Below are 12,809 nucleotides of genomic sequence, written 5' to 3' on the forward strand. Positions count from 1 at the left end.
TAACGCTCGTCCTTGCTCCTCTTCACCTTCCTCCTCTCCTCTTCACACTCTCTCTGCAGGTTTTGAATATAATATAATATTAGATTTTGACTCTATTCTTGCTTGGTTAATAAACTTTCGACTCTAGAGACAAAACAGTGATACGGCGACCAGTCAGTTGTCGAAATAGAATTGTAATATTTGATTAATTATTGTTCTAGTCCATAAAATAAAAGGAAAAAAACATTGTCGCTGTTATGACCTAGGGCGCCTTTATTTATTTCGCTAGCATGGTTTGGCTTTAAATCAATTTAAAGTTCAATTTAAATCAATCTGAAGTTCTTCTGAAGGATCGACCTTATAATGAACCATAACGAAACTTTTGGTGGGCGTGGTCTCCTGCAGGATGACTCCGCCCCCATCCATAGAGCGCTAGAAGTTACTGAACGGTTTGATGATCTTCACACTGACTCTGGAGTGACGTCTTACTCCAAACAGCGCTCTCCATTGAGGGAACATCTTTGGGAAGAACGGTTCTCCGTTCCTCAAGTACAGTTCTAGAGACTTCTAGAATCAATGCCAAGGTGCACTGAAGCTGTTCTGGTGGCTTGTGGAAGCCCAACACCTTACTAACACAATATTATGTTGGTTTTTTCTTTTCATTTGTCACCTATGTGTATGTACAAGATGATCCGAACTACACCAAAATACTGACAACAACAACAACAACAACAAAATAAACCCTCACACCTTTGTCATTTGGCTGTTCCTGCTGTTTACCAGGTAGGTCATGTTGTTGATGTCGTTCTGTACTACAAAGTTCTGCTCCTCCCACTTAAAGTTCTACAACAGGAACCAACAAAAAAAAGCAATGAGTTTACATTCAGGCCCTGTTTTGCAAGAAGTTAATGTCGTTAAAAACATATGCACACTCAATAACAACCGAAAAAGAATGATGTGTAAGCTTATAGTCTAACACCGTCTATGAAGGATTGTGTCTTTCGTATAAGCAAAATAACAATTTTGCAAAATGTTTGCATTTTGTTAATTAAACGTGCCAAATACAGGGTGGAGTCCATGCAAAATGGGTTCATTTAACACCTGCAGCCTGTAATCTCATCGGAAAAGCGACTTCATACACAAATTTATCCGACCGAAGGGCAGGTATTAAATTTGTGCACTGCAAATAATGACATCTTAACAAGTGGAAATACCTTATATAGTCGTATATAGTCCAATCTATCTAGTATTATAAGATTACAGTAAACCAAATATAAGATTATTATCCATCCATCCATCTTGTATACCGCTTATCCTTCCTTCAGGGTCACGGGGAACCTGGAGCCTGTCCCAGGGAGTATCGGGGCACAAGGCGGGGTACACCCTGGACAGGGTGCCAGTCCATCGCAGGGCACAATCACATACACACTCACACACCCATTCATACACTACGGACACTTTGGACAAGCCAATCAGCCTACCATGCATGTCTTTGGACTGGGGGAGGAAACCGGAGTACCCGGAGGAAACCCCCGCAGCACGGGGAGAACACGCGAACTCCACACACACAGGGCCACGGTGGGAATCGAACCCCCGACCCTGGAGGTGTGAGGCGAACGTGCTAACGTAGAAAACTACAAGCTTGAAATGAGTAATAATGTCCAGAAATTGGTTTAATGATCTTTTATTTGTCTTATTGTAATCTTATCATAAGAAATACTAGACACATTTGACTAGATTCAAGATATTTTCACTTGCTAAGATGGCATTTTTTGCAGTATGGAAGCCTTCTGCCGGTAAAGTAAACAATTATTTCCTATTTTCCTCCTTTTAAGGTTCACCAAATGATGAAGATGGTTTCTGAAATTGATAACAATATTACCACGGTGAACTTGGTTTCATACTCGAGATTCGCCGCAAAGCCCGTCGAAAGGTTAGCGTTCACACGACGTTTTATATCCATACGGTATTTTGAAAAGTTTTCCCAACGTGTCTCGCTGCCTTTAATCTGCATTAACACGCTGACACATAATTACACAGTCTCTTTGAGAGCTGAGCTCGCCACACATCTTTCAATAATGCATGCAATACTTTCATTTAAATGTTAGGGGGGGTTTTTGCACTTGATATCAATCAAAGCAATTATTCTTTATAAATCACATCAAACACCCCCCACAGATTTGTCAGATTGAGTACAAAAATGAATCGGAATTGCAGAAATAGTGTGCGTGAATACAGCAAACAAACGGGACGCAATTTCTTTGACTTTGGAGATTGCCTTAATGACTTGCAGGCTCTTGCAGATTCTAATATTATCTAATATTCTAATACGTTATCTAATATTCCTTACTGTGAGATCAAATATATACGCTTATTTAGCCCGTTTTAGATGCTTTTACTCGTCTAAAACTCAAAGGCAGAGCATTTTTGCTTCTTTTTATAAAAAATAAAGGATTAAAATAAAAATAAAAACAATCTGCCACTACAACAATGCTATTTCAAGCTTGAAACGATTAAGCTATAGGTTTAATAAGCTTATAATAGGAAATGTTAAGATACATTTGACTATATTCAAGATATTTACACTTGATAAGATGTGTTATTTTGCAATTTAAAGCTCAGAATTTGAAGTAGTAGTAGTAGTAGTAGTAGTAGTGATTGTAAAAAGCAGCTCACATGAGATTTGGCCCAGAAAGTGAAAACATCAGCAACCAGACTGAAGAGTCTCTCAGCATCTGCGTTCATCTCCCTCAGCCAGAGTATCCTGATCGGAGAAATAAATATAAAACAGCTTACCAACATCCGGTAAAACAATCCATGTCACTATCCATGGTACACTCTTAAAAAAGGAGGAATGCACGGGCGAGCTCAGCAACAACAAAACACCTGGAAACCGCTGGACGACAACTAAAGAGGACGATCGCAGATGTTGTGGTGTGAAAACCCACTTCACAACAACGAGTCAAGTCAAGAATACACTTCAATGGTTGTCATCAGTGAAGTTTACAATCTAGGGACTCCTTCGTAAACGTAAATACAGATACTTTACCTCAAGATGCAAACCACTGGTAACACTCAAGAACATAAAGGCCAGATTACACTTGCTAAAAAAAAAACATTTTTTTAAAGGCTCAGCAGTTCTGATGCAATATTAACTTGTACTGGAATGATGGGAAGAGAACAGTATGGAGAAGGAAAGGAAGGACTCATGATTTAAAGCATCCACATCATCTGTCAAACATGGTGGAGGTAGTGTTATGGCATGGGCATGTATGGCTGCCAATGGAACTGGGTCATTGTTCCATTGGCCCAAACACATTGGCCCCGTGTTTATTGATGATGTGACTGCTGACAGAAGAAGCAGGATAAATTCTGAAGCGTATAGAGAGTTACTTTCTCTAAGAGAACGCCCCCTACATAACATCTACGTGCTTGATCTATAATGTGAAAAATATCAAAACGCAGTAAAAATATTTTCATCCATAGACGTACAGAGCTGTCCACGGAAATATTTATTTAACAGACGTATGAATTATTTTGCAGCTTTCTTCATTTTATCGCTTTCGCTTTCACTGCGCTGGTGCTTACCTGTGATGCTCGACAAACGGGATGAGAAGGGGATAAACAGCGTAGATGTCCTGCACCAACACCGCAAACTTCTCCTGCACCGCCAGCTCCATCTCTGCCACATCACCACACCCCTCAATCTTCATGCTCTCCTCCTCCTGCAGCACTGACTCCGCCCTCTTCTTCAGCTTTTCCATCAGAGGCAGGATGCGACTCGTCAGGAGACCGGGTTCCGCATTACGGACCATCGGCTGGACAAAACCTGCCAAACGTGTTTTTTTTTTGTTTTTTATAAAACACCAGGAAGGAAATGTTTATTCCGCTGTGTGTTGCCGATGTCAATTAAAAGTCTGTTAAAGAAAGTTATTTTTATATGTATATTTATATTTAGGTCATTTACAGCCAACTACATATCTGGTTTGACAGATAATTATTCGACTTTATTCTCAAAAATTCTGACAAAATGTCAATTATATTTACTATTAATGGACTAATTAACAAGAAAAAAAATTATCATTAAGGTGAGAATTTTTCTCACTTGGAATGAGAATAAATATCTGACAAACCAGGTATGAAATCATATAAAATTATTAAAATGATAAAAAAAATTAAAATTAATTTTAAAAAATGTTATTTTTGTAAACTATTTAATTATTTTTTACCTTAATAATAATAATAATAATAATAATAATAATAATAATAATAACAGCAATAATAATAATAATAATAATAATAATAATAATAATGAAACATTTTCTACCAGTGAAACTTCATTCCTTTAGGTTTTAATTTCCTAAATAAACAATCCATACTATAGTTTTTATGCTAACAGTGTTAACGTAAGTGTTCTCACTCACCCGCAATCCGTTTCATCCAGGTGCACTCGTGTCTGCCTAGGTGGACGTGGATGATGGCGAGGATTTGTCCCAGCAGGGCGTTGGTGTGTGAGGGTGTGAGAGAGGAGCATGATGCCCCCTGCTGCCCCTCAGACCCCAGACTATCCTCTTCACCCCAACGACACACGTAGCTGCACAGTAGAGGAACAGTTACCTCCATGACTCGGGACAGAAGGGCGTGGCGAGCCGCTGACTCCGCCTCCAGAACGTCTTCAACATCTGCCAATGCTTCCTGTAAGGAGGGGAGGGTCCAGGACGAATCCTTGGCTGCGATGGACACGCCTACTTTGTCAGAGGAAAATATGGAAAATCAGTGGTTCAGTGTAGCCAGCTAATGTAACATGACTTGACAAGAATTATGTGCAACTTTCTAGCTGTTGTGAGTTAGCTAATAGTTAAAAATATAAGAAAATATTTTAAAAATTAGCTAGCTAGCAAGCTACTGTACGTCAGGCAGTATGATCTCCAATACAAGTGTTAACTCTAAATATAAAAATCTCATACATATCTAACATCAGTAGCTTGCAAGTAATTGTAAATCAATTTTTCCACAACAACAACTGAGGAAAAAGAAGAAAAACGCAAACATTTTGGATAGTTTCAAGTCTTTTTGTGTGGTTTTTTGAGTTGTAGTCGGGATGGGAATTTTTGCTGAAACCTGGCAACCCTTACCATGAGCTTCCTTTAAAGCCCCGCATTAAAGTGCACCTATTATGGTTTTTCAAATGTTACCTTTCATGTATGTAGTGTGTTATAGAGCTGTTTGTGACTGTAAAAAGTCTGCAAAATTTTTAAAAAATCAAAGCGCAAAACAAACAGCGTTATCGACTCCCAAAAAGAAGGAACCGATTCTGAACAGCTGAAACGAGTCGTTAGTGATTCCAGACTTTACTCCCTGTACTGACCTACGTAGGTTTATAACAAAAAGCCCCGCCTCTGGTCTTCATCGGCTGCTCGCTGACAGCGGTAGACCAATCACGACAGACTGGGACGTCTGACCAATCAGAGCAGAGTATGCTCTCTGAAAGGAGGAGTTTAGAACGAATCGTTTAGAACGGATCATTTAACGAGTCATTTGTGACACTGTGGGGAAAAAAGGTAACGCTGCAGTTTAAATTATGAGCACGTTAAAGTCTTTTGACCTCACATGCGTGTAAATCTATCGTACGAGACCTTTAAAACAAAATTAGGCACGTTTCAAAATCATAATAGGTGCGCTTTAAAGTACAAACCACACACTCATGACTTTTTTGTCCTCATGCACACACCTAGTCTGAAGCTTTCTAGCAAGCTTTTGAAAAAACTTTTTTTTTCTTAATATAATACTACTCCTATTGTTCGCATTTCATATTCGTATTCATTATCTGTTTAATCCGAATGATGTATTTGTATTTGGTTACATCCCTACACTAAATCCACTTAAACACAGCTTCCCTCTGAGGTCACGCACTCATGCTGTCTAGACTAGAGCGCTGCAATGCTAATAAAGAGGCGGCGCTTTCTGCATCCAAATCCAACATGACTGACAGGTGTGAAGAAACGCCTCTTTGTCCTGATTGGTTAGACTTCATGTGTTTATTCTTCCATGCACAGAGTATCAGGTGGCACAGAGACCAGAAGGAAATGCAGTATTGTGATATTATTATCACCCGAGATCAAATGTGACTTAAATACGTGTCTGGGTGTTTACTTTCTCTCTGTGCGTTGCTCACGTAGTCCAGGGAAATCTCGAGGAAGCACAGAGGGAAGGCAGATGACAAGGCAGCGAGGCACTCGCCTATAAAAGGCCTCTGCCTATGAAAAACATGACAAGCAATAACAATAATGAAAATTATTATTATTATAATTATATAGAAAAATACCTAATTAAATAATTGACAAATAAAAAAATATATCTAAAATACAACAGGATCCACATGTCTAAATCCACTTTCACTCTCAGTTTAAGGGAAAAAAAAATAAATAAATAAACAAACAAAGTAAAAATACGTCAAACAAGATAGGAAAAAAACACAAGATAAGATAAGATAAGAGGATGTGCTGGATTTTATAAGCTGCTGAATAATGAGACTGGAAGTCATATTGTTCATTTAAACCAAATTTGCAGTGATTAATGATAATTCCCTTGCCATCTTCTCGTTCATATATCATCGTATTAGCCTTTAAAGGTTTAAAGGTGGTTTAAAGTAGACGCTACTGAGAAACCTCGTCTCTGACTTTCCTACTCACGAAAAATCCGGTGAGAAGAATCTGGCGTAAACTACGCACAAAAAATCCCGGAAAATCAGGTGCACATCCCAACCGTATTCTGAACACGGCTTCATTTCTACATAAGAGAAAACTAATTCGATCCAGAGTTTACCTTTCCATGAAAGTGTTACTGCAAGTGCCGAGAGTGTAAAGGCTGCGGAGGATCCTGTAACAGGATGCCTGCACTTCGTCCACTGAAAACAATAATAATAAAGCGCATTTTCATGTCAGTTTACATCCCAATCATCGTTTACAGCCAATATTCATGGTGCGAAAACGTGTCTCTCTTAATAAGTGGTCAGTAATACAGCAGTAATAAATAAACATGTTTGGCATTTCTGTTACAAAGCTCTGACACTGGAGACTCCTTCCATAAACGCGAAATAAACACCCTTTTACAGCCAACTTCACCATATCGACAAAAAACAAGCCCTTGCGAGTGTGCTGTTACTATAGAAACGATGGTGTTTTGGAAGGGTGCATTCACACAAACCTGCGTTTTTGAAGCTGCACTACTGTCCGACCTAATCAGCACCTTCTGACCAATCAGAATCCAGAATTTAACAGCGCTGTGGCATAACAGTACATAATGCACTGTATAGAAATTTAATAAAGAGCGATATATCTTTAAAAGCTTTGTTCTGATTGGTCGGAGAACTACAGACTCGTACGACCTATACAGTAGTAAGTTCCCAAAATAAAAATTCCACACAGAAGTGTGTCAGAAGTGTCTCACAGTGCTTCCCGGGTCACGACCCTTCGTCTGTTCGACCTAAAACGAGCGTCACGAGAGATTTGTTCTGTCCTAATCAAATGTAAATCCTGTCCAAATCGTGGCCTGGGGAATGCGTCCGATCTGACTGAAATCAGGTGTGTGTCTGAGGCTTTGAAACGTTTGTCCTGTGCTCCCGGACTCACTCGTTAGCATCTCATTTACGAACACACGGACAATCTGCATGCTCTGTATGAATCTGAGCAGCGCCGGAGCTCTCCCGGGATTCGGGATTCGGCTCAGCGGTCAGCTCTCGTGGTCTTACGGAGCTTACGGAGGATTTCCCTAGATGCTGTCAGAATGGGTCCATTTGCAATTTTATTTAATAGTGAAGTGCAACGGGGTGCAAAGAGACCGAAAAAGGCTTAGCGGGATCAAGTTTGCTTCGTCTCCAGTCATCGGTAACCACTTAATTGAAATTTCGGATGGTTATTAAGCGGATTCACTGGACGCGGATTAAGAGTATGATAATTAGTTCATTATTTACATGGGAGGAATTTCAGTTGAAAGGTAATCCGGAAAGTAAAATGAGAGTTGAGTTAAGTGTGCCGAGTGAGGATTTAATACCGCGCCACTGCCTGTTCCTTTATAGTCTACAAAAATTCACCTTCAACTCTCTCGCTCAACTGAATCCGAACACATCTACTTCCTGTTTGCCAATCACATACGCAGTGTATTTAAATGCTTTCGGGAATTTACTATTTTTTTATATTTTTTATTTTAAGCTTATGAATACTGAGGGGGGGCGCACGGTGGCTTAGTGGTTAGCAGGTTCACCTCACACCTCCAGGGTCGGGGGTTCGCATGTTCTCCCCGTGCTGCGGGGGTTTCCTCCGGGTACTCCGGTTTCCTCCCCCATTCCAAAGACATGCATGGTAGGCTGATCGGCGTGTCTAAAGTGTCCGTAGTGTATGAATGGGTGTGTGAATGTGTGTGTGATTGTGTGCCCTGCGATGGACTGGCACCCTGTCCATGGTGTACCCCGCCTTGTGCCCCATGCTCCCAGGGATAGGCTCCAGGTTCCCCGTGACCCTGGAAAGGAGTAAGCGGTTGAAGATGGATGGATGGATGGAATACTGACGGTGGTAGCCATGTTGATAAATGAAACCAGATTTGCATGGATTAATGTGATCTGTCACGATCTCGCCAGCAGATGGCACTGCGGCATCGACGAGATTACGGAATGAGAAGTGTTTCCTATGGACACGTGCCTTTGTTTTGGTTTCGTTCTCTTCCTGTTCAGGCATTTTGTTGATATTCGAGGGTGTGTCATTACTGGTCCCAGCTGTCTAATGTTCAAGCGTGATTATGTTTGTTATTTAAAACCCTCGCATCGCTGTGCACTTCGTATTATCGAATTATTACCGAAACCGTATTAACTGAATAAGTGAATGTAAAGGTGAAGACGTTTAAGTATGCTAAGCGGTCGTGTTTTCGTGTCCTGTTCTTGTTCCATGCCTCGAATCCAGTTTCATGTTTAAACCTCGATTATCTATTCCAGTCTAGACCGCGTTTCATGTTTATTGACTTCAGTTTAAGAATAAAGACTTTGATCTGCGTTTGCTTCTACTTATAGTCTCACTCCGTAACATGATAATTACAACTTATTCATGCAGGAATATTTAGGTAGTATACTAGACTCCTCCTAGAGTCTGTGTTCTATTGATTCTACTAAAAAAATCTCAGAGGGTGGTTTGCTTAATCTTAATAGAGGGTTAAGAAAATTGACTTAATACTTGCAACTTATGCCAACTCTGAATACGGCCCATAATGACTTCAGTAGCGATAATCAATTTGCGTAGACATTTAAGTGAATGCGAATTTGTTTTTAAAAAAATTATGTTTATACAAGTTGAGGACAAAGTATGAAGTCATAGGTCTCCGCTTGAGTTATGACTTCATTGATGAAATCCAGCAAAATCTGTAAACATGTGTTACTTGCCCAGCAAATCCCACCATGACGTACCCATGAGGTCGAGTGAGCTCTGGCCGTGAGCTGTATGTTTAAACAGAGAGGTCAGGACTGGGAGCAGTGCAGCGGTGGTGTAAGTCAGAACTTCTCTATCTCCTCGAAACTGGATGACCCCCGGGGTCACGCTGTCTACCGCCAGCTCCAAGTCCACCGCCGCAGCCTCGAAGAATGAGTGCAGGGCTGAACGCACACATTCCGTCGCCATCTTCATCGCTACCCTGTACATTAAATAAATAAGTCATATTAGACCATTCTAAACAGTCGCTAGTAGTTTTATTCACCATTAGCCATGTCATCGTCGTAGAACTGTTCGTTAGCATTGTGTGCTAACGACGTTGTGACCCACTGAATAACTTTTTAACATGGAAGTGTTCTGAAGAACATATAAAACCTATTGGAGAATGGCTGAAAACAAGCTGACTATCTACAGTGCCTTGAATACGTATTCACTCAGCTTGAACCTTTCCCCACTTTGAATGGTGACAACCGAGAAGTGAAGTGGAATTAATCGAGATTATATTTCGTAAATCTACACAGAATATGCCATAATATTGAAGTGTGTATATATTGTTAGATATAGTCTCAAAAAGAAAAAAAAAAAAAGTTTAGCATGAACTAAACACCTTGAGAACATCATTCCCATAGCGAAGCATGGTAGTGGTAGTGTCGTGTTTTGCAGATCCCATCTATCAGCGGGAATTGAAAAACGATCAGCACTGAGGTCAAATGGTTAGACCCAAACACAGGGCATTTCTAGAAGACTTGAGACTGGGACAGAGCTTTACCTTCCAACAAGACAGCGATCCTATTCATACTTACAGAGCTACATTGAACGTGTTAGAACGTGTGGCCTGGTCACATTCAGGTTCAGACCTCAATCTGATTGAGAATCTGTGGCAAGACTTGAAAACCACTGGACTCTATTCAACCTGACAGAGCTTGAGCAAATTTGCATAAAAAGAAAGGGCAAAATCAGCTGAGAGTCACATATTCTGGTACAGTAGCTCTAGCTACACTTAAATTACAGCTTAAGTAGCTCTATCAAGTATTAAACAAAACGGTTTTTGGGTTGTTGGGTTTTATTTATTTATTTATTTATTTATTTATTTACCTGTTGTGCAAATCATATAGTACATACCCCAATTTAATTCCATTTCAGTTGCAAAATGTAGAAAATGTCCATGGGGGGTGAATACTTGCGCAGAGCAACCTATACTATCGTTAATTGTCCGATGTATGATTTATAAGCATTGTGAGATGTTCCTGCAAAGCACTCAAGAGACAAAATCTACAGTTACATAAATGAGATCATGCTACCCGATCCCTGCTAGTCTTGACTCCTTGTTAGCATTTTAGGATGAAGTCAACTAGGACACAAGAATTGTATTGTATAGAGTAGAGTAGGAAAATATATACAGTATTTCTTTCTTCCAGGAGTTGGAAGGATCTAGTCGTCAGTTATTTCGCTAACAGCTGGATGTATTGTGTCTAATGTCTCCTGAGCGATAGATGGCATCTTCGAGCTAACCAAGCACACCTTAAAGTTGTTATTCTTTCCCAAATCCGCCTTTTCCTTCTCCTCAGGAACAAGAAGACACTCCAAAACCAGAACTAGTCAGACGGAGTCGATTTTTACGGAAGGTTTACCTCAGGAGTCAGCTTGAGGTCACTGACAGGAAACATCTCGAAAATTAAAACCCCGCCTGCATTACCCTCGACCTTGATTTCTGCCTTACCTGCTCTAGCCTGTTTACCTGATCGCCTAACCTCTGCCTGTCTCTGTTCTTGTCTTTGCCTTGCCCTCTGGATGATATCCTCTTCAATAAAAGCTCTCAACCGAAAGCGATTACATCCGTCCTAAACCCTCACCACATGGCCGTTTGTACAAAGCGAAGCTTAAGCGAGTCTACAAGCTGGTTAGCACGACGAAGTGACCACCTACTTCGCGTCCAGAGAGCGTGCCAGGATCTGCAGACAGCTCACCACACACCGAGCATCTTTACCTGAGAACATCAAATAAAAATTCATCCTGATGATAATAACTCAAACCCAGTCCGCACTGAGCTATCCTATATATAATTGGGGGGGGGGGGGGGGGTTTTATCAAGTTGTACATGTGACTAGCATTCAATACTATGCAAATTACGTCATAAAATATGTTTAACAACATGCACAATCCTGTCATCGTGGACATTTAAGAACACTTCAAATGAAAACCTTAAAAAACAACAACATGTTTTATTATCTTGAGTGTTTCTTGATACAAACGGGCTTATTTGTGCTTGTTTCGCATTTAATCGCAGTTTAGCTAGCTATCTGACGGGCGGGATATGTAGCTGAGGCATTACTTGTCTATCTATCTATCTATCTATGTCATATTCTGTAACGAATTAATGACCGTCCCGTGTGTGAAAAACCTTCCGTCCGTTTCGAGGCACCGACACTGGAGACTCCTTCCGTAGATGTTAAACAACCAAATCATCTCAATTTAAAATATGCGTTTAAAAATGAGGTGAAATACAGGCTGAAATACTGAAGTACCGTAGGAGAGTGAAAAATGAAGTGCGCGAGTATGATTCTCTTGTGCCAGCCTCTTACCGAACAGAGAAATCCTGCGTCTGGTGAGAGCTGCCAGCGTACAGAACAAACTGAGGAGGAAGAAAGAAAGAAAGTGTGGAAGAATGGGGGAGGGGGAGGGGGATGGGGGAGGAGATGGATGCAGGTTCAAACGCGTAATGACGGAGAAAGCCATGAGATGTAGGACATGAGAAGGAAGATGCAGATGTACTGTATGATCAGCCAAACACACACACACACACACACACACACTTATGTCTGTTATAAAAGTGGTTCATTACCTAGAAACCATCTCTCTCTCTTTATTGGAAGCGTGTGCGGTGCTGCTAAGAGAACACATCGCACTGGGCAGGAAGTAGAGATGATGGTTTTTAAAATAGTGATCAATTAGCGGTAACAAAACCTAAAAGGAGAAAGAGAGAAAGTGTGTGTGAGAGGTTTTATAACATTTAGCCATCATTAGAGCTGCGCACTATATCACGTTTATTATCATTACTGGAACATTGCAAATATGGCTTGGTGTGTGTGTGTATGTGCGTGTGTGCATGTATGCGTGGGCACACAGTGGCTTAGTGGTTAGCACGTTCGCCACACCTCCAGGGTCGGGGGTTCGATTCCCACCGTGGCCCTGTGTATGCGGAGTTTGCATGTTCTCCCCGTGCTGCAGGGGTTTCCTCCGGGTACTCTGGTTTCCTCCCCCAGCCCCCAGGCTCCGTAGTGTATGAATGGGGGTATGAGTTACTGCGCCCGGGGGCCATCTTCAGTTGTCTTGACTCTGTCTTGCCACTGGATCATG

The 12,809-nt window shown here is 40.9% G+C and overlaps 1 protein-coding gene across 1 annotated transcript in view; it reads right to left on the reverse strand.

Annotated features, from left to right (window-relative positions):
• ryr2b (ryanodine receptor 2b (cardiac)) overlaps positions 1-12,809 on the reverse strand; it is a 78,939-nt gene that overhangs the window by 34,061 nt on the left and 32,069 nt on the right. Inside the window, exons 47-53 of the mRNA XM_053633648.1 lie at positions 11,379-11,439; positions 9,431-9,654; positions 4,404-4,724; positions 3,568-3,808; positions 2,656-2,743; positions 730-822; positions 1-53 (exon numbers count right to left, since the gene is read on the reverse strand). The exon at positions 1-53 is cut by the window's left edge and continues 118 nt beyond it. Coding sequence (XP_053489623.1) covers positions 1-53; positions 730-822; positions 2,656-2,743; positions 3,568-3,808; positions 4,404-4,724; positions 9,431-9,654; positions 11,379-11,439 — 1,081 coding nt within the window. The remainder of the gene's footprint in view (positions 54-729; positions 823-2,655; positions 2,744-3,567; positions 3,809-4,403; positions 4,725-9,430; positions 9,655-11,378; positions 11,440-12,809) is intronic.

This window comes from Ictalurus furcatus, chromosome 9, assembly GCF_023375685.1.
Source record: "Ictalurus furcatus strain D&B chromosome 9, Billie_1.0, whole genome shotgun sequence".
In the NCBI taxonomy this organism is placed as follows: Eukaryota; Metazoa; Chordata; class Actinopteri; order Siluriformes; family Ictaluridae; genus Ictalurus; species Ictalurus furcatus.